This window comes from Poeciliopsis prolifica, unplaced genomic scaffold (genome assembly GCF_027474105.1).
Source record: "Poeciliopsis prolifica strain line A6 unplaced genomic scaffold, Auburn_PproV2 SCAFFOLD032, whole genome shotgun sequence".
NCBI classification, from domain to species: Eukaryota; Metazoa; Chordata; class Actinopteri; order Cyprinodontiformes; family Poeciliidae; genus Poeciliopsis; species Poeciliopsis prolifica.
The window spans coordinates 1,658,113-1,680,956 of NW_026562407.1; the positions used below are offsets into that span (position 1 = coordinate 1,658,113).

Here is a 22,844-nt window from a genome sequence, read left to right on the forward strand (position 1 = left end):
AGAACTCACTAACATAACAGAAATCTATTAAATTGCAGATTGATAAAAAAATAATGTGATACTTGTTTTTGAGAAAAATTCAAACTTCAATATTTTTATATGACAAAAAATGTCCAAATAAGGGGATGGGAGATAATAAAAAAATGTTTATTTACTCACTTGGACCTGTTTGTCAGTCGATGGAGTTTCAAGTTGGTTTTGTTGACATGAAAAGAAAAACATATAGGAGTGATTTAATTTTCTTGTGACTTCAAGAAAAGAACAAGATAAAAACATTATAATTGCAGGTGTTACAAAATAAGACTTTCTCTTCTAGATTTACTAATCATTCAAAAAGTTCTACAGTGAAATGTAAGTATTAAAAAATTTGAATTGATGTGAAAAACAGATAAGAGTATCTTACCAGTAGATGCAAGAATGCTGACTCCACTGCTTCTGACATTTTCAAACACGGAGAAAAGAGTGAATGTGTAGTTTGTACGAGCAGTCAGAGATGTGACTGTATGGTTCACTGGTCCATCTCCATCTGGTGCACTGATGTTTGTCTCTGTGCCGTTAAACTGGAGAACAAAGCTGGTGTTGTTACCAACTTTATTCCACCGCAGGGTGATGCTGGTCTCATCTTGCTCTGATGCTCTGAAGCCTTTTGCATTTTTAGGTGCTAAAACAAAGAAAGGATAAAACTCAAATAATTTATTCAAAACCTTTACCCTCCAAAAGTTTACTTTCATAAATAATATTATGGTGATGATGATGATTAGAGTTCCACAGTCATAAGGCAAATGATAATTCTATTACGAATATTTCCAAGGCAAGTAATAATATTCGATCGAATTTTAATATGAAAATTCTAATCTAGTAAAACAAACATTTATGTTCAAATGCAAAGGCATAAAATAAAATTTATGGATTAGTTGATTTTAAGGTTTACTGTTTGAAGGAAGAAAGTTTTTTTTGGACCATTAAATGTGCAACAGATTGAAGTATATCTTCCTGTTTGAAAAATGATATAAATACATACTCAGAATAAAGACTGGTTCAACTGGCCAAATTATATGTTTCCATACAAGACTTGCTTGTCTTTTCAAATTGAGTGATGACTGTCTCAATGATTTGCTGTTACTTGTATATTTATATTGAACATTGAGTTCCTTCACATTAAATGAATTAAAACCCTTGTCAATCAACATTCTGCTTGATGCCTTTTTGCTCTCACAATTTATTTGAAATTTAAAAAATTCCAATTCTATTAATTTATTTTCTACCCTTATAAAAACTTTTGTTATGCATCACAGCTTCCTCATTGCATGTGGCATTAGACAACGTATTCCAATATAGAAGAAATATTTTTCTCCCACTAAATTGAGATTTGAATTTATTGTTCAGTGTGATGTTAGGAGGTTTGAATCCTTAATTGTTCAATTGGATTTTCAGGATTTTGGAGGAAAAAATGCTTGTCTTGGTTGTTAATAAATGAATGAACATTATATTCATACCAGTGAAAGCTGTAAGTTGTACTCCACTGCTTCTGATGTTCTCAAACACAGAGAAAAGAGTGAATGTATATTTGGTTCCAGCAGTGAGAAAAGAGACTGTGTGGTTCACTGGTCCATCTCCATCTGGTGCTGTGATGAATGTCTGTATGCTGTTAACCTGGACAAGAAAGTTGGTGCTGTTGTTGATTTTATTCCACTGCAGAGTGATGCTGCTCTCATCTTGATCTGATGACCTGAAGCCTTCTGCATTTTTAGGTGCTGAGACAAAAGAGATCAATTAATTTTTAACACAATTTAATCCCGCAAAAGATGGCATTTTAAAACAATGACAAAATAACATAAACTAAAATGTTAAACAGGAAATAATTTAGTTAAAAACAAATTCAAATATTTTATAAAATTTACGACACCATTTGCAGATCTTTACCGAAATACTTCATAAAATTTACATAAGGATCATATTAAAATCTTTACCAGTAACAGTTTGAAATTGTACTCCACTGCTTCTGACGTTCTCAAACAAAGAGAAGAGAGTGAATGTATATTTGGTCCTAGAATTGAGAAAAGAGACTTTGTAGTTCACTGGTCCATCTCCATCTGGTGCTGTGATGAATGTCTCTGATCCATTAAACTGGAGAACGTAGCTGGTGCTGTTGTTGATTTTATTCCACTGCAGAGTGATGCTGGTCTCATCTTGTTCTGATGCTCTCAAGCCTCCAATATTTATAGGAGCTGTGACAAAAACATAAAAATGTACCTCATGTCAATTCATAACCATTTGATAAGCTAAAGGGTTATTTTTACATCAATTTATTGAAGTATAAGAAAGTAGATGTAGAACAAAAATTTGTTAAATGTTAAGCTAACAGTTATCTTACCAGTAGCAACAGTGATGTTTACAGCACTGCTTCTAACATTCATAAACACACGGTAGAGTATGAATGTATATGTGGTTCCCGCAGTCAGAGATGTGACTGTATGGTTCACTGGTCCATCTCCATCTGGTGCTGTGATGTTTGTCTCTGTGCCTTTAAACTGGAGAACAAAGCTGGTGTTGTTGTTGTTGCCTTTATTCCACTGCAGAGTGATGCTGGTCTCATTTTGTTCTGATGCTCTGAAGCCCTCAGCATTTTCAGGAGCTGAGAAAAACAGTGATATTTAGAAATGATTCATCATAAAGTCACTGATAGTGACAAATAATATTGCTGTTTTTACAGCTGACGTTTTTCTGATAAACTGTCTCACCAAGAATTATGTAACATTTCTCCAACATCAGTTACTAAATAAACTCTTGTTTGAACCTTTGATGAAAATAAATCTCACCAGTCACTGCAGCAATGCTGACTCCACTGCTTCTGATGTTCTCAAACACAGAGAAGAGAGTGAATGTATATCTAGTTCCAGCAGTGAGAGATGAAACTGTCAGTAGTAACGGTTGTTGTCCAGCAGGTGCTGCTATAGTCAACTGTGTTTCATTATGTAGGAGGATGAAGCTAACATTGTTATTGACAATTTCCCACTGGAGAGTGATGCTGGTCTCATCCTGTCTCAGTGATGTGAAGCCTTGTGCGTTTTGGGGAGCTGCAAGAAATGAATACGAGATAAATTATGTCTTCAGTTCATTGTACTTTGGTAGTGTAATGACTTTCTCAAAATCATCTTTAATTGATGTCATGAAAAATGTCATGACATAGAAAAATTGTTGACCTTAGTTGTGAATGAATTAATGTATTTAAATCATACCAGTGACAGCTGTAAGTTGTACTCCACTGCTTCTGACGTTCTCAAACACAGAGAAGAGAGTGAATGTGTATCTAGTTCCAGCAGTGAGAGATGAAACTGTCAGTAGTAACGGTTGTTGTCCAGCAGGTGCTGCTATAGTCAACTGTGTTTCATATGTAGGAGGATGAAGCTGACATTGTTATTGACAATTTCCCACTGGAGAGTGATGCTGGTCTCATCCTGTCTCAGTGATGTGAAGCCTTGTGCGTTTTGGGGAGCTGCAAGAAATGAATACGAGATAAATTATGTCTTCAGTTCATTGTACTTTGGTAGTGTAATGACTTTCTCAAAATCATTTTTAATTGATGTCATGAAAAATGTCATGACATAGAAAAATTGTTGACCTTAGTTGTGAATGAATTAATGTATTTAAATCATACCAGTGACAGCTGTAAGTTGTACTCCACTGCTTCTGACGTTCTCAAACACAGAGAAGAGAGTGAATGTGTATTTAGTTACAGCAGTGAGAAAAGAGACTGTGTGGTTCACTGTCCATCTCCATCTGGTGCTGTGATGAATGTCTCTGATCCATTAAACTGGAGAACGTAGCTGGTGCTGTTGTTGATTTTATTCCACTGCAGAGTGATGCTGGTCTCATTTTGTTCTGATGCTCTAAAGACTCCAACATTTATAGGAGCTGTGACAAAAACATAAAAATGTACCTCATGTCAATTCTATAACTATTTGATAAGCTGAAGGGTTATTTTTACATCAATTTATTGAAGTGTAAGAAAGTAGATGTAGAACAAACAATTGTTAAATGTTAAGCTAACAGTTATCTTACCAGTAGCAAAGTGATGTTTACAGCACTGCTTCTAACATTCATAAACACACGGTAGAGTATGAATGTATATGTGGTTCCAGCAGTCAGAGATGTGACTGTATGGTTCACTGGTCCATCTCCATCTGGTGCTGTGATGTTTGTCTCTGATCCATTAAACTGGAGAACAAAGCTGGTGTTGTTGTCGCCTTTATTCCACTGCAGAGTGATGCTGGTCTCATTTTGTTCTGATGCTCTGAAGCCCTCAGCATTTTCAGGAGCTGAGAAAAACAGTGATATTTAGAAATGATTCATCATAAAGTCACTGATTGTGTCTACAGAAATAAAATTACTGTTTTAACATCTGAAGTTATTTGATTAATTGTTTCTCCAAGGTTTAAGGTTCATTTCTCTTTCATCAGTTACTAAAGGGTTTGTTTAAAATTTGGATGAAAATAAATCTCACCAGTCACTGCAGCAATGCTGACTCCCTGCTTCTGATGTTCTCAAACACAGAGAAGAGAGTGAATGTATATCTAGTTCCAGCAGTGAGAGATGAAACTGTCAGTAGTACTGGTTGTTGTCCAGCAGGTGCTGCTATAGTTAACTGTGTTTCATTATGTAGGAGGATGAAGCTGACATTGTTATTGACAATTTCCCACTGGAGAGTGATGCTGGTCTCATCCTGTCTCAGTGATGTGAAGCCTTGTGCGTTTTGGGGAGCTGCAAGAAATGAATACGAGATAAATTATGTCTTCAGTTTATTGTACTTTGGTAGTGGAATGACTTTCTCAAAATCATCTTTAATTCATGTCATGAAAAATGTCATGACATAGAAAAATTGTTGACCTTAGTTGTGAATGAATTAATGTATTTAAATCATACCAGTGACAGCTGTAAGTTGTACTCCACTGCTTCTGACGTTCTCAAACACAGAGAAGAGAGTGAATGTGTATTTAGTTACAGCAGTGAGAAAAGAGACTGTGTGGTTCACTGGTCCATCTCCATCTGGTGCTGTGATGAATGTCTCTGATCCATTAAACTGGAGAACGTAGCTGGTGCTGTTGTTGATTTTATTCCACTGCAGAGTGATGCTGGTCTCATTTTGTTCTGATGCTCTAAAGACTCCAACATTTATAGGAGCTGTGACAAAAACATAAAAATGTACCTCATGTCAATTCTATAACTATTTGATAAGCTAAAGGGTTATTTTTACATCAATTTCTTGAAGTATAAGAAAGTAGATGTAGAACAAACATTTGTTAAATGTTAAGCTAACAGTTATCTTACCAGTAGCAACAGTGATGTTTACAGCACTGCTTCTAACATTCATAAACACACGGTAGAGTATGAATGTATATCTGGTTCCAGCAGTCAGAGATGTGACTGTATGGTTCACTGGTCCATCTCCATCTGGTGCTGTGATGTTTGTCTCTGATCCATTAAACTGGAGAACAAAGCTGGTGTTGTTGTCGCCTTTATTCCACTGCAGAGTGATGCTGGTCTCATTTTGTTCTGATGCTCTGAAGCCCTCAGCATTTTCAGGAGCTGAGAAAAACAGTGAGATTTAGAAATGATTCATCATAAAGTCACTGATTGTGTCTACAGAAATAAAATTACTGTTTTAACATCTGAAGTTATTTGATTAATTGTTTCTCCAAGGTTTAAGGTTCATTTCTCTTTCATCAGTTACTAAAGGGTTTGTTTAAAATTTGGATAAAAATAAATCTCACCAGTCACTGCAGCAATGCTGACTCCACTGCTTCTGATGTTCTCAAACACAGAGAAGAGAGTGAATGTATATCTAGTTCCAGCAGTGAGAGATGAAACTGTCAGTAGTAATGGTTGTTGTCCAGCAGGTGCTGCTATAGTCAACTGTGTTTCATTATGTAGGAGGATGAAGCTGACATTGTTATTGACAATTTCCCACTGGAGAGTGATGCTGGTCTCATCCTGTCTCAGTGATGTGAAGCCTTGTGCGTTTTGGGGAGCTGCAAGAAATGAATACGAGATAAATTATGTCTTCAGTTTATTGTACTTTGGTAGTGTAATGACTTTCTCAAAATCATCTTTAATTGATGTCATGAAAAATGTCATGACATAGAAAAATTGTTGACCTTAGTTGTTGAATGAATTAATGTATTTAAATCATACCAGTGACAGCTGTAAGTTGTACTCCACTGCTTCTGACGTTCTCAAACACAGAGAAGAGAGTGAATGTGTATTTAGTTCCAGCAGTGAGAAAAGAGACTGTGTGGTTCACTGGTCCATCTCCATCTGGTGCTGTGATGAATGTCTCTGATCCATTAAACTGGAGAACGTAGCTGGTGCTGTTGTTGATTTTATTCCACTGCAGAGTGATGCTGGTCTCATTTTGTTCTGATGCTCTAAAGACTCCAACATTTATAGGAGCTGTGACAAAAAACATAAAAATGTACCTCATGTCAATTCCATAACTATTTGATAAGCTGAAGGGTTATTTTTACATCAATTTCTTGAAGTATAAGAAAGTAGATGTAGAACAAACATTTGTTAAATGTTAAGCTAACAGTTATCTTACCAGTAGCAACAGTGATGTTTACAGCACTGCTTCTAACATTCATAAACACACGGTAGAGTATGAATGTATATGTGGTTCCAGCAGTCAGAGATGTGACTGTATGGTTCACTGGTCCATCTCCATCTGGTGCTGTGATGTTTGTCTCTGATCCATTAAACTGGAGAACAAAGCTGGTGTTGTTGTCGCCTTTATTCCACTGCAGAGTGATGCTGGTCTCATTTTGTTCTGATGCTCTGAAGCCCTCAGCATTTTCAGGAGCTGAGAAAAACAGTGAGATTTAGAAATGATTCATCATAAAGTCACTGATTGTGTCTACAGAAATAAAATTACTGTTTTAACATCTGAAGTTATTTGATTAATTGTTTCTCCAAGGTTTAAGGTTCATTTCTCTACCATCAGTACTAAAGGGTTTGTTTAAAATTTGGATAAAAATAAATCTCACCAGTCACTGCAGCAATGCTGACTCCACTGCTTCTGATGTTCTCAAACACAGAGAAGAGTGAATGTGTATCTAGTTCCAGCAGTGAGAGATGAAACTGTCAGTAGTACTGGTTGTCCAGCAGGTGCTGCTATAGTCAACTGTGTTTCATTATGTAGGAGGATGAAGCTGACATTGTTATTGACAATTTCCCACTGGAGAGTGATGCTGGTCTCATCCTGTCTCAGTGATGTGAAGCCTTGTGCGTTTTGGGGAGCTGCAAGAAATGAATACGAGATAAATTATGTCTTCAGTTCATTGTACTTTGGTAGTGTAATGACTTTCTCAAAATCATCATTAATTGATGTCATGAAAATGTCATGACATAGAAAAATTGTTGACCTTAGTTGTGAATGAATTAATGTATTTAAATCATACCAGTGACAGCTGTAAGTTGTACTCCACTGCTTCTGACGTTCTCAAACACAGAGAAGAGAGTGAATGTGTATTTAGTTCCAGCAGTGAGAAAAGAGACTGTGTGGTTCACTGGTCCATCTCCATCTGGTGCTGTGATGAATGTCTCTGATCCATTAAACTGGAGAACGTAGCTGGTGCTGTTGTTGATTTTATTCCACTGCAGAGTGATGCTGGTCTCATTTTGTTCTGATGCTCTCAAGCCTCCAACATTTATAGGAGCTGTGACAAAAACATAAAATGTACCTCATGTCAATTCTATAACTATTTGATAAGCTAAAGGGTTATTTTTACATCAATTTCTTGAAGTATAAGAAAGTAGATGTAGAACAAACATTTGTTAAATGTTAAGCTAACAGTTATCTTACCAGTAGCAACAGTGATGTTTACAGCACTGCTTCTAACATTCATAAACACACGGTAGAGTATGAATGTATATCTGGTTCCAGCAGTCAGAGATGTGACTGTATGGTTCACTGGTCCATCTCCATCTGGTGCTGTGATGTTTGTCTCTGATCCATTAAACTGGAGAACAAAGCTGGTGTTGTTGTCGCCTTTATTCCACTGCAGAGTGATGCTGGTCTCATTTTGTTCTGATGCTCTGAAGCCCTCAGCATTTTCAGGAGCTGAGAAAAACAGTGAGATTTAGAAATGATTCATCATAAAGTCACTGATTGTGTCTACAGAAATAAAATTACTGTTTTAACATCTGAAGTTATTTGATTAATTGTTTCTCCAAGGTTTAAGGTTCATTTCTCTACCATCAGTTACTAAAGGGTTTGTTTAAAATTTGGATAAAAATAATCTCACCAGTCACTGCAGCAATGCTGACTCCACTGCTTCTGACGTTCTCAAACACAGAGAAGAGAGTGAATGTGTATTTAGTTCCAGCAGTGAGAGATGAAACTGTCAGTAGTAACGGTTGTTGTCCAGCAGGCGCTGCTATAGTCAACTGTGTTTCATTATGTAGGAGGATGAAGCTGACATTGTTATTGACAATTTCCCACTGCAGAGTGATGCTGGTCTCATCCTGTCTCAGTGATGTGAAGCCTTGTGCGTTTTGGGGAGCTGCAAGAAATGAATATGAGATAAATTATGTCTTCAGTTCATTGTACTTTGGTAGTGGAATGACTTTCTCAAAATCATCTTTAATTGATGTCATGAAAAATGTCATGACATAGAAAAATTGTTGACCTTAGTTGTGAATGAATTAATGTATTTAAATCATACCAGTGACAGCTGTAAGTTGTACTCCACTGCTTCTGACGTTCTCAAACACAGAGAAGAGAGTGAATGTGTATTTAGTTCCAGCAGTGAGAAAAGAGACTGTGTGGTTCACTGGTCCATCTCCATCTGGAGCTGTGATGAATGTCTCTGATCCATTAAACTGGAGAACGTAGCTGGTGCTGTTGTTGATTTTATTCCACTGCAGAGTGATGCTGGTCTCATTTTGTTCTGATGCTCTCAAGCCTCCAACATTTATAGGAGCTGTGACAAAAACATAAAAATGTACCTCATGTCAATTCTATAACTATTTGATAAGCTAAAGGGTTATTTTTACATCAATTTCTTGAAGTATAAGAAAGTAGATGTAGAACAAACATTTGTTAAATGTTAAGCTAACAGTTATCTTACCAGTAGCAACAGTGATGTTTACAGCACTGCTTCTAACATTCATAAACACACGGTAGAGTATGAATGTATATCTGGTTCCAGCAGTCAGAGATGTGACTGTATGGTTCACTGGTCCATCTCCATCTGGTGCTGTGATGTTTGTCTCTGATCCATTAAACTGGAGAACAAAGCTGGTGTTGTTGTCGCCTTTATTCCACTGCAGAGTGATGCTGGTCTCATTTTGTTCTGATGCTCTGAAGCCCTCAGCATTTCAGGAGCTGAGAAAAACAGTGAGATTTAGAAATGATTCATCATAAAGTCACTGATTGTGTCTACAGAAATAAAATTACTGTTTTAACATCTGAAGTTATTTGATTAATTGTTTCTCCAAGGTTTAAGGTTCATTTCTCTTTCATCAGTTACTAAAGGGTTTGTTTAAAATTTGGATAAAAATAAATCTCACCAGTCACTGCAGCAATGCTGACTCACTGCTTCTGATGTTCTCAAACACAGAGAAGAGAGTGAATGTATATCTAGTTCCAGCAGTGAGAGATGAAACTGTCAGTAGTAATGGTTGTTGTCCAGCAGGTGCTGCTATAGTCAACTGTGTTTCATTATGTAGGAGGATGAACCTGACATTGTTATTGACAATTTCCCACTGGAGAGTGATGCTGGTCTCATCCTGTCTCAGTGATGTGAAGCCTTGTGCGTTTTGGGGAGCTGCAAGAAATGAATACGAGATAAATTATGTCTTCAGTTCATTGTACTTTGGTAGTGGAATGACTTTCTCAAAATCATCTTTAATTGATGTCATGAAAAATGTCATGACATAGAAAAATTGTTGACCTTAGTTGTGAATGAATTAATGTATTTAAATCATACCAGTGACAGCTGTAAGTTGTACTCCACTGCTTCTGACGTTCTCAAACACAGAGAAGAGAGTGAATGTGTATTTAGTTCCAGCAGTGAGAAAAGAGACTGTGTGGTTCACTGGTCCATCTCCATCTGGTGCTGTGATGAATGTCTCTGATCCATTAAACTGGAGAACGTAGCTGGTGCTGTTGTTGATTTTATTCCACTGCAGAGTGATGCTGGTCTCATTTTGTTCTGATGCTCTAAAGACTCCAACATTTATAGGAGCTGTGACAAAAACATAAAAATGTACCTCATGTCAATTCCATAACTATTTGATAAGCTGAAGGGTTATTTTTACATCAATTTCTTGAAGTATAAGAAAGTAGATGTAGAACAAACATTTGTTAAATGTTAAGCTAACAGTTATCTTACCAGTAGCAACAGTGATGTTTACAGCACTGCTTCTAACATTCATAAACACACGGTAGAGTATGAATGTATATGTGGTTCCAGCAGTCAGAGATGTGACTGTATGGTTCACTGGTCCATCTCCATCTGGTGCTGTGATGTTTGTCTCTGATCCATTAAACTGGAGAACAAAGCTGGTGTTGTTGTCGCCTTTATTCCACTGCAGAGTGATGCTGGTCTCATTTTGTTCTGATGCTCTGAAGCCCTCAGCATTTTCAGGAGCTGAGAAAAACAGTGAGATTTAGAAATGATTCATCATAAAGTCACTGATTGTGTCTACAGAAATAAAATTACTGTTTTAACATCTGAAGTTATTTGATTAATTGTTTCTCCAAGGTTTAAGGTTCATTTCTCTACCATCAGTTACTAAAGGGTTTGTTTAAAATTTGGATAAAAATAAATCTCACCAGTCACTGCAGCATGCTGACTCCACTGCTTCTGATGTTCTCAAAACAGAGAAGAGAGTGAATGTATATCTAGTTCCAGCAGTGAGAGATGAAACTGTCAGTAGTATGGTTGTTGTCCAGCAGGTGCTGCTATAGTCAACTGTGTTTCATTATGTAGGAGGATGAAGCTGACATGTTATTGACAATTTCCACTGGAGAGTGATGCTGGTCTCATCCTGTCTCAGTGATGTGAAGCCTTGTGCGTTTTGGGGAGCTGCAAGAAATGAATACGAGATAAATTATGTCTCAGTTCATTGTACTTTGGTAGTGTAATGACTTTCTCAAAATCATCGTAATTGATGTCATGAAAAATGTCATGACATAGAAAATTGTTGACCTTGGTTGTGAATGAATTAATGTATTTAAATCATACCAGTGACAGCTGTAAGTTGTACTCCACTGCTTCTGACGTTCTCAAACACAGAGAAGAGAGTGAATGTGTATTTAGTTCCAGCAGTGAGAAAAGAGACTGTGTGGTTCACTGGTCCATCTCCATCTGGTGCTGTGATGAATGTCTCTGATCCATTAAACTGGAGAACGTAGCTGGTGCTGTTGTTGATTTTATTCCACTGCAGAGTGATGCTGGTCTCATTTTGTTCTGATGCTCTCAAGCTCCAACATTTATAGGAGCTGTGACAAAAACATAAAAATGTACCTCATGTCAATTCTATAACTATTTGATAAGCTAAAGGGTTATTTTTACATCAATTTCTTGAAGTATAAGAAAGTAGATGTAGAACAAAACATTTGTTAAATGTTAAGCTAACAGTTATCTTACCAGTAGCAACAGTGATGTTTACAGCACTGCTTCTAACATTCATAAACACACGGTAGAGTATGAATGTATATGTGGTTCCCGCAGTCAGAGATGTGACTGTATGGTTCACTGGTCCATCTCCATCTGGTGCTGTGATGTTTGTCTCTGATCCATTAAACTGGAGAACAAAGCTGGTGTTGTTGTCGCCTTTATTCCACTGCAGAGTGATGCTGGTCTCATTTTGTTCTGATGCTCTGAAGCCCTCAGCATTTTCAGGAGCTGAGAAAAACAGTGAGATTTAGAAATGATTCATCATAAAGTCACTGATTGTGTCTACAGAAATAAAATTACTGTTTTAACATCTGAAGTTATTTGATTAATTGTTTCTCCAAGGTTAAGGTTTTTCTCTACCATCAGTTACTAAAGGGTTTGTTTAAATTTGGATAAAAATAAATCTCACCAGTCACTGCAGCAATGCTGACTCCACTGCTTCTGATGTTCTCAAACACAGAGAAGAGAGTGAATGTGTATCTAGTTCCAGCAGTGAGAGATGAAACTGTCAGTAGTATGGTTGTTGTCCAGCAGGTGTGCTATAGTCAACTGTGTTTCATTATGTAGGAGGATGAAGCTGACATTGTTATTGACAATTTCCACTGGAGAGTGATGCTGGTCTCATCCTGTCTCAGTGATGTGAAGCTTGTGCGTTTTGGGGAGCTGCAAGAAATGAATACGAGATAAATTATGATTTCAGTTCATTGTACTTTGGTAGTGTAATGACTTTCTCAAAATCATCTGTAATTGATGTCATGAAAAATGTCATGACATAGAAAAATTGCTGACCTTAGTTGTGAATGAATTAATGTATTTAAATCATACCAGTGACAGCTGTAAGTTGTACTCCACTGCTTCTGACGTTCTCAACACAGAGAAGAGAGTGAATGTGTATTTAGTTCCAGCAGTGAGAAAAGAGACTGTGTGGTTCACTGGTCCATCTCCATCTGATGCTGTGATGAATGTCTCTGATCCATTAAACTGGAGAACGTAGCTGGTGCTGTTGTTGATTTTATTCCACTGCAGAGTGATGCTGGTCTCATTTTGTTCTGATGCTCTAAGACTCCAACATTTATAGGAGCTGTGACAAAAACATAAAAATGTACCTCATGTCAATTCCATAACTATTTGATAAGCTAAAGGGTTATTTTACATCAATATCTTGAAGTAAGAAAGTAGATGTAGAACAAACATTTGTTAAATGTTAAGCTAACAGTTATCTTACCAGTAGCAACAGTGAGTTTACAGCACTGCTTCTAACATTCATAAACACACGGTAGAGTATGAATGTATATCTGGTTCCAGCAGTCAGAGATGTGACTGTATGGTTCACTGGTCCATCTCCATCTGGTGCTGTGATGTTTGTCTCTGATCCATTAAACTGGAGAACAAAGCTGGTGTTGTTGTCGCCTTTATTCCACTGCAGAGTGATGCTGGTCTCATTTTGTTCTGATGCTCTGAAGCCCTCAGCATTTTCAGGAGCTGAGAAAAACAGTGAGATTTAGAAATGATTCATCATAAAGTCACTGATTGTGTCTACAGAAATAAAATTACTGTTTTAACATCTGAAGTTATTTGATTAATTGTTTCTCCAAGGTTTAAGGTCATTTCTCTACCATCAGTTACTAAAGGGTTTGTTTAAAATTTGGATAAAAATAAATCTCACCAGTCACTGCAGCAATGCTGACTCCACTGCTTCTGACGTTCTCAAACACAGAGAAGAGAGTGAAGTATATCTAGTTCCAGCAGTGAGAGATGAAACTGTCAGTAGTAACGGTTGTTGTCCAGCAGGTGCTGCTATAGTCAACTGTGTTTCATTATGTAGGAGGATGAAGCTGACATGTTATTGACAATTTCCCACTGCAGAGTGATGCTGGTCTCATCCTGTCTCAGTGATGTGAAGCCTTGTGCGTTTTGGGGAGCTGCAAGAAATGAATATGAGATAAATTATGTCTTCAGTTCATTGTACTTTGGTAGTGGAATGACTTTCTCAAAATCATCTTTAATTGATGTCATGAAAATGTCATGACATAGAAAAATTGTTGACCTTGGTTGTGAATGAATTAATGTATTTAAATCATACCAGTGACAGCTGTAAGTTGTACTCCACTGCTTCTGACGTTCTCAACACAGAGAAGAGAGTGAATGTGTATTTAGTTCCAGCAGTGAGAAAAGAGACTGTGTGGTTCACTGGTCCATCTGCATCTGGTGCTGTGATGAATGTCTCTGATCCATTAAACTGGAGAATGTAGCTGTGCTGTTGTTGATTTTATTCCACTGCAGAGTGATGCTGGTCTCATTTTTGTCTGATGCTCTAAAGACTCAACATTTATAGGAGCTGTGACAAAAACATAAAAATGTACCTCATGTCAATTCTATAACTATTTGATAAGCTAAAGGGTTATTTTTACATCAATTTCTTGAAGTATAAGAAAGTAGATGTAGAACAAACATTTGTTAAATGTTAAGCTAACAGTTATCTTACAGTAGCAAGCAGTGATGTTTACAGCACTGCTTCTAACATTCATAAACACACGGTAGAGTATGAATGTATATCTGGTTCCAGCAGTCAGAGATGTGACTGTATGGTTCACTGGTCCATCTCCATCTGGTGCTGTGATGTTTGTCTCTGATCCATTAAACTGGAGAACAAAGCTGGTTTGTTGTCGCCTTTATTCCACTGCAGAGTGATGCTGGTCTCATTTGTTCTGATGCTCTGAAGCCCTTCAGCATTTTCAGGAGCTGAGAAAAACAGTGAGATTTAGAAATGATTCATCATAAAGTCACTGATTGTGTCTACAGAAATAAAATTACTGTTTTAACATCTGAAGTTATTTGATTAATTGTTTCTCCAAGGTTTAAGGTTCATTTCTCTGCCATCAGTACTAAAGGGTTTGTTTGAAAATTTGGATAAAAATAAATCTCACCAGTCACTGCAGCAATGCTGACTCCACTGCTTCTGATGTTCTCAACACAGAGAAGAGAGTGAATGATATCTAGTTCCAGCAGTGAGAGATGAAACTGTCAGTAGTAATGGTTGTTGTCCAGCAGGTGCTGCTATAGTCAACTGTGTTTCATTATGTAGGAGGATGAAGCTGACATTGTTATTGACAATTTCCCATGGAGAGTGATGCTGGTCTCATCCTGTCTCAGTGATGTGAAGCCTTGTGCGTTTTGGGGAGCTGCAAGAAATGAATACGAGATAAATTATGTCTTCAGTTCATTGTATTTGGTAGTGTAATGACTTTCTCAAATCATCTTTAATTGATGTCATGAAAATGTCATGACATAGAAAAAATTGTTGACCTAGTTGTGAATGAATTAATGTATTTAAATCATACAGTGACAGCTGTAAGTTGTACTCCACTGCTTCTGACGTTCTCAAACACAGAGAAGAGAGTGAATGTGTATTTAGTTGCAGCAGTGAGAAAGAGACTGTGTGGTTCACTGTCCATCTCCATCTGGAGCTGTGATGAATGTCTCTGATCCATTAAACTGGAGAACGTAGCTGGTGCTGTTGTTGATTTTATTCCACTGCAGAGTGATGCTGGTCTCATTTTGTTCTGATGCTCTAAAGACTCAACATTATAGGAGCTGTGACAAAAACATAAAAATGTACTCATGTCAATTCTATAACTATTTGATAAGCTTAAAGGTTATTTTTACATCAATTTCTTGAAGTATAAGAAAGTAGATGTAGAACAAACATTGTTAAATGTTAAGCTAACAGTTATCTTACCAGTAGCAACAGTGATGTTTACAGCACTGCTTTCTAACATTCATTAAACACACGGTAGAGTATGAATGTATATGTGGTTCCAGCAGTCAGAGATGTGACTGTATGGTTTCCACTGGTCCATCTCCATCTGGTGCTGTGATGTTTGTCTCTGATCCATTAAACTGGAGAACAAAGCTGGTTGTTGTTGTCGCCTTATTCCACTGCAGAGTGATGCTGGTCTCATTTTGTTCTGATGCTCTGAAGCCCTCAGCATTTTCAGGAGCTAGAGAAAACAGTGAGATTTAGAAATGATTCATCATAAAGTCACTGATTGTCTACAGAAATAAAATTACTGTTTTAACATCTGAAGTTATTTGATTAATTGTTTCTCCAAGGTTTAAGGTTCATTTCTCTACATCAGTTACTAAAGGGTTTGTTTAAAATTTGGATAAAATAAATCTCACCAGTCACTGCAGCAATGCTGACTCCACTGCTTCTGATGTTCTCAAACACAGAGAAGAGAGTGAATGTATCTAGTTCCAGCAGTGGAGATGAAACTGTCAGTAGTAATGGTTGTTGTCCAGCAGTGCTGCTATAGTCAACTGTGTTTCATTATGTAGGAGGATGAAGCTGACATTGTTATTGACAATTCCCACTGGAGAGTGATGCTGGTCTCATCCTGTCTCAGTGATGTGAAGCCTTGTGCGTTTTGGGGAGCTGCAAGAAATGAATACGAGATAAATTATGTCTTCAGTTCATTGTACTTTGGTAGTGTAATGACTTTCTCAAAATCATCTGTAATTATGTCATGAAAAATGTCATGACATAGAAAAATTGTTGACCTTAGTTGTGAATGAATAATGTATTTAAATCATGACAGTGACAGCTGTAAGTTGTACTCCACTGCTTCTGACGTTCTCAAACACAGAGAAGAGAGTGAATGTGTATTTAGTTCAGCAGTGAGAAAAGAGACTGTGTGGTTCACTGCGTCCATCTCCATCTGGGTGCTGTGATGAATGTCTCTGATCCATTAAACTGGAGAACGTAGCTGGTGCTGTTGTTGATTTTATTCCACTGCAGAGTGATGCTGGTCTCATTTTGTTCTGGATGCTCTAAAGACTCCAACATTTATAGGAGCTGTGACAAAAACATAAAAATGTACCTCATGTCAATCTATAACTATTTGATAAGCTAAAGGTTATTTTACATCATTTCTTGAAGTCATAAGAAAGTAGATGTAGAACAAACATTTGTTAAATGTTAACTAACAGTTATCTTACCAGTAGCAACAGTGATGTTTACAGCACTGCTTCTAACATTCATAAACACACGTATAGAGTATGAATGTATATCTGGTTCCAGGCAGTCAGAGATGTGACTGTATGGTTCACTGGTCCATCTCCATCTGGTGCTGTGATGTTTGTCTCTGATCCATTAAACTGGAGAACAAAGCTGGTGTTGTTGTCGCCTTATTCCACTGGCAGAGTGATGCTGGTCTCATTTTGTTCTGATGCTCTGAGCCCTCAGCATTTTCAGGAGCGGAGAAAAACAGTGAGATTTAGAAATGATTCATCATAAAGTCACTGATTGTGTCTACAGAAATAAAATTACTGTTTTAACATCTGAAGTTATTTGATTAATTGTTTCTCCAAGGTTTAAGGTTCATTTCTCTACCATCAGTTACTAAAGGGTTTGTTTAAAATTTGGGATAAATAATCTCACCAGTCACTGCAGCAATGCTGACTCCACTGGCTTCTGATGTTCTCAAACACAGAGAAGAGAGTGAATGTATATCTAGTTCCAGCAGTGAGAGATGAAACTGTCAGTAGTAATGGTTGTTGTCCAGCAGGTGCTGCTATAGTCAACTGTGTTTCATTATGTAGGAGGATGAAGCTGACATTGTATTGACAATTTCCCACTGGAGAGTGATGCTGGTCTCATCTGTCTCAGTGATGTGAAGCCTTGTGCGTTTTGGGGAGCTGCAAGAAATGAATACGAGATAAATTATGTCTTCAGTTCTTGTACTTTGGTAGTGTAATGACTTTCTCAAATCATGCGTTAATTGATGTCATGAAAAAATGTCATGACATAGAAAAATTGTTGACCTTAGTTGTGAATGAATTAATGTATTTAAATCATACCAGTGACAGCTGTAAGTTGTACTCCACTGCTTCTGACGTTCTCAAACACAGAGAAGAGAGTGAATGTGTATTTAGTTCCAGCAGTGAGAAAAGAGACTGTGTGGTTCACTGGTCCATCTCCATCTGGTGCTGTGATGAATGTCTCTGATCCATTAAAACTGGAGAACGTAGCTGGTGCTGTTGTTGATTTTATTCCACTGCAGAGTGATGCTGGTCTCATTTTGTTTGATGCTCAAAGACTCCAACATTTATAGGGAGCTGTGACAAAAAACATAAAAATGTACCTCATGTCAATTCCATAAACTATTTGATAAGCGGAAGGGTTATTTTACATCAATTTCTTGAAGTATAAGAAAGTAGATGAGAACAAACATTTGTTAAATGTTAAGACTAACAGTTATCTTACCAGTAGCAACAGTGATGTTTACAGCACTGCTTCACATTCATAAACACACGGTAGAGGATGAATATATGTGGTTCCCGCAGTCAGAGATGTGACTGTATGGTTCACTGGTCCATCTCCATCTGGTGCTGTGATGTTTGTCTCTGATCATTAAACTGGAGAACAAAGCTGGTGTTGTTGTCGCCTTTATTCCACTGCAGAAGTGATGCTGGTCTCATTTTGTTCTGATGCTCTGAAGCCCTCAGCATTTTCAGGAGCTGAGAAAAACAGTGAGATTTAGAAATGATTCATAAAGTCCACTGATTGTGCCTACAGAAATAAAATTACTGTTTTAACATCTGAAGTTATTTGATTAATTGTTTCTCCAAGGTTTAAGGTTCATTTCTCTACCATCAGTTACTAAAGGGTTTGTTTAAAATTTGGATAAAAATAAATCTCACCAGTCACTGCAGCAATGCTGACTCCACTGCTTCTGATGTTCTCAAACACAGAGAAGAGAGTGAATGTATATCTAGTTCCAGCAGTGAGAGATGAAACTGTCAGTAGTACTGGTTGTTGTCCAGCAGGTGCTGCTATAGTCAACTGTGTTTCATTATGTAGGAGGATGAAGCTGACATTGTTATTGACAATTTCCCACTGGAGAGTGATGCTGGTCTCATCCTGTCTCAGTGATGTGAAGCCTTGTGCGTTTTGGGGAGCTGCAAGAAATGAATACGAGATAAATTATGTCTTCAATTCATTGTACTTTGTTAGTGGAATGACTTTCTCAAAATCATCGGTAATTGATGTCATGAAAAATGTCATGATATAGAAAAATTGTTGACCTTGGTTGTGAATGAATTAATGTATTTAAATCATACCAGTGACAGCTGTAAGTTGTACTCCACTGCTTCTGACGTTCTCAAACACAGAGAAGAGAGTGAATGTGTATTTAGTTCCAGCAGTGAGAAAAGAGACTGTGTGGTTCACTGGTCCATCTCCATCTGATGCTGTGATGAATGTCTCTGATCCATTAAACTGGAGAACGTAGCTGGTGCTGTTGTTGATTTTATTCCACTGCAGAGTGATGCTGGTCTCATTTTGTCCTGATGCTCTAAAGACTCCAACATTTATAGGAGCTGTGACAAAAACATAAAAATGTACCTCATGTCAATTCTATAACTATTTGATAAGCTGAAGGGTTATTTTTACATCAATTTCTTGAAGTATAAGAAAGTAGATGTAGAACAAACATTTGTTAAATGTTAAGCTAACAGTTATCTTACCAGTAGCAACAGTGATGTTTACAGCACTGCTTCTAACATTCATAAACACACGGTAGAGTATGAATGTATATCTGGTTCCAGCAGTCAGAGATGTGACTGTATGGTTCACTGGTCCATCTCCATCTGGTGCACTGATGTTTGTCTCTGATCCATTAAACTGGAGAACAAAGCTGGTGTTGTTGTCGCCTTTATTCCACTGCAGAGTGATGCTGGTCTCATTTTGTTCTGATGCTCTGAAGCCCTCAGCATTTTCAGGAGCTGAGAAAAACAGTGAGATTTAGAAATCATTCATCATAAAGTCACTGATTGTGTCTACAGAAATAAAATTACTGTTTTAATATCTGAAGTTATTTGATTAATTGTTTCTCCAAGGTTTAAGGTTCATTTCTCTACCATCAGTTACTAAAGGGTTTGTTTAAAATTTGGATAAAAATAAATCTCACCAGTCACTGCAGCAATGCTGACTCCACTGCTTCTGATGTTCTCAAACACAGAGAAGAGAGTGAATGTGTATCTAGTTCCAGCAGTGAGAGATGAAACTGTCAGTAGTAGTGGTTGTTGTCCAGCAGGTGCTGCTATAGTCAACTGTGTTTCATTATGTAGGAGGATGAAGCTGACATTGTTATTGACAATTTCCCACTGGAGAGTGATGCTGGTCTCATCCTGTCTCAGTGATGTGAAGCCTTGTGCGTTTTGGGGAGCTGCAAGAAATGAATATGAGATAAATTATGTCTTCAGTTCATTGTACTTTGGTAGTGGAATGACTTTCTCAAAATCATTTTTAATTGATGTCATGAAAAATGTCATGACATAGAAAAATTGTTGACCTTAGTTGTGAATGAATTAATGTATTTAAATCATACCAGTGACAGCTGTAAGTTGTACTCCACTGCTTCTGACGTTCTCAAACACAGAGAAGAGAGTGAATGTGTATTTAGTTCCAGGAGTGAGAAAAGAGACTGTGTGGTTCACTGGTCCATCTCCATCTGGTGCTGTGATGAATGTCTCTGATCCATTAAACTGGAGAACGTAGCTGGTGCTGTTGTTGATTTTATTCCACTGCAGAGTGATGCTGGTCTCATTTTGTCCTGATGCTCTAAAGCCTCCAACATTTATAGGAGCTGTGACAAAAACATAAAAATGTACCTCATGTCAATTCTATAACTATTTGATAAGCTGAAGGGTTATTTTTACATCAATTTCTTGAAGTATAAGAAAGTAGATGTAGAACAAACATTTGTTAAATGTTAAGCTAACAGTTATCTTACCAGTAGCAACAGTGATGTTTACAGCACTGCTTCTAACATTCATAAACACACGGTAGAGTATGAATGTATATCTGGTTCCAGCAGTCAGAGATGTGACTGTATGGTTCACTGGTCCATCTCCATCTGGTGCTGTGATGTTTGTCTCTGATCCATTAAACTGGAGAACAAAGCTGGTGTTGTTGTCGCCTTTATTCCACTGCAGAGTGATGCTGGTCTCATTTTGTTCTGATGCTCTGAAGCCCTCAGCATTTTCAGGAGCTGAGAAAAACAGTGAGATTTAGAAATGTTTCATCATAAAGTCACTGATTGTGCCTACAGAAATAAAATTACTGTTTTAACATCTGAAGTTATTTGATTAATTGTTTCTCCAAGGTTTAAGGTTCATTTCTCTACCATCAGTTACTAAAGGGTTTGTTTAAAATTTGGATAAAAATAAATCTCACCAGTCACTGCAGCAATGCTGACTCCACTGCTTCTGATGTTCTCAAACACAGAGAAGAGAGTGAATGTATATCTAGTTCCAGCAGTGAGAGATGAAACTGTCAGTAGTACTGGTTGTTGTCCAGCAGGTGCTGCTATAGTCAACTGTGTTTCATTATGTAGGAGGATGAAGCTGACATTGTTATTGACAATTTCCCACTGGAGAGTGATGCTGGTCTCATCCTGTCTCAGTGATGTGAAGCCTTGTGCGTTTTGGGGAGCTGCAAGAAATGAATACGAGATAAATTATGTCTTCAGTTCATTGTACTTTGGTAGTGGAATGACTTTCTCAAAATCTTTAATTGATGTCATGAAAAATGTCATGACATAGAAAAATTGTTGACCTTAGTTGTGAATGAATTAATGTATTTAAATCATACCAGTGACAGCTGTAAGTTGTACTCCACTGCTTCTGACGTTCTCAAACACAGAGAAGAGAGTGAATGTGTATTTAGTTCCAGGAGTGAGAAAAGAGACTGTGTGGTTCACTGGTCCATCTCCATCTGGTGCTGTGATGAATGTCTCTGATCCATTAAACTGGAGAACGTAGCTGGTGCTGTTGTTGATTTTATTCCACTGCAGAGTGATGCTGGTCTCATTTTGTTCTGATGCTCTAAAGACTCCAACATTTATAGGAGCTGTGACAAAAACATAAAAATGTACCTCATGTCAATTCTATAACTATTTGATAAGCTAAAGGGTTATTTTTACATCAATTTCTTGAAGTATAAGAAAGTAGATGTAGAACAAACATTTGTTAAATGTTAAGCTAACAGTTATCTTACCAGTAGCAACAGTGATGTTTACAGCACTGCTTCTAACATTCATAAACACACGGTAGAGTATGAATGTATATGTGGTTCCAGCAGTCAGAGATGTGACTGTGTGGTTCACTGGGCCATCTCCATCTGGTGCTGTGATGTTTGTCTCTGATCCATTAAACTGGAGAACAAAGCTGGTGTTGTTGTCGCCTTTATTCCACTGCAGAGTGATGCTGGTCTCATTTTGTTCTGATGCTCTGAAGCCCTCAGCATTTTCAGGAGCTGAGAAAAACAGTGAGATTTAGAAATGATTCATCATAAAGTCACTGATTGTGTCTACAGAAATAAAATTACTGTTTTAACATCTGAAGTTATTTGATTAATTGTTTCTCCAAGGTTTAAGGTTAATTTCTCTACCATCAGTTACTAAAGGGTTTGTTTAAAATTTGGATAAAAATAAATCTCACCAGTCACTGCAGCAATGCTGACTCCACTGCTTCTGATGTTCTCAAACACAGAGAAGAGAGTGAATGTATATCTAGATCCAGCAGTGAGAGATGAAACTGTCAGTAGTACTGGTTGTTGTCCAGCAGGTGCTGCTATAGTCAACTGTGTTTCATTATGTAGGAGGATGAAGCTAACATTGTTATTGACAATTTCCCACTGGAGAGTGATGCTGGTCTCATCCTGTCTCAGTGATGTGAAGCCTTGTGCGTTTTGGGGAGCTGCAAGAAATGAATACGAGATAAATTATGTCTTCAATTCATTGTACTTTGTTAGTGGAATGACTTTCTCAAAATCATCGGTAATTGATGTAATGAAAAATGTCATGACATTGAAAAATTGTTGACCTTAGTTGTGAATGAATTAATGTTTTTAAATCATACCAGTGACAGCTGTAAGTTGTACTCCACTGCTTCTGACGTTCTCAAACACAAAGAAGAGAGTGAATGTGTATTTAGTTCCAGCAGTGAGAAAAGAGACTGTGTGGTTCACTGGTCCATCTCCATCTGGTGCTGTGATGAATGTCTCTGATCCATTAAACTGGAGAACGTAGCTGGTGCTGTTGTTGATTTTATTCCACTGCAGAGTGATGCTGGTCTCATTTTGTTCTGATGCTCTAAAGA

At 37.4% G+C, this 22,844-nt stretch overlaps 1 protein-coding gene across 1 annotated transcript in view; it reads right to left on the reverse strand.

Moving 5' to 3' along the window:
* Positions 1-325: 325 nt before the first annotated feature.
* LOC129373197 (tenascin-X-like) overlaps positions 326-22,844 on the reverse strand; it is a 32,709-nt gene continuing 10,190 nt past the window's right edge. The window contains exons 16-28 of the mRNA XM_055050971.1: positions 22,185-22,442; positions 21,742-21,999; positions 20,920-21,177; positions 19,652-19,909; positions 18,804-19,061; positions 18,384-18,641; positions 8,301-8,558; positions 2,820-3,077; positions 2,375-2,635; positions 1,971-2,228; positions 1,497-1,754; positions 404-661; positions 326-339 (exon numbers count right to left, since the gene is read on the reverse strand). Coding sequence (XP_054906946.1) covers positions 326-339; positions 404-661; positions 1,497-1,754; positions 1,971-2,228; positions 2,375-2,635; positions 2,820-3,077; positions 8,301-8,558; positions 18,384-18,641; positions 18,804-19,061; positions 19,652-19,909; positions 20,920-21,177; positions 21,742-21,999; positions 22,185-22,442 — 3,113 coding nt within the window. The remainder of the gene's footprint in view (positions 340-403; positions 662-1,496; positions 1,755-1,970; positions 2,229-2,374; positions 2,636-2,819; positions 3,078-8,300; positions 8,559-18,383; positions 18,642-18,803; positions 19,062-19,651; positions 19,910-20,919; positions 21,178-21,741; positions 22,000-22,184; positions 22,443-22,844) is intronic.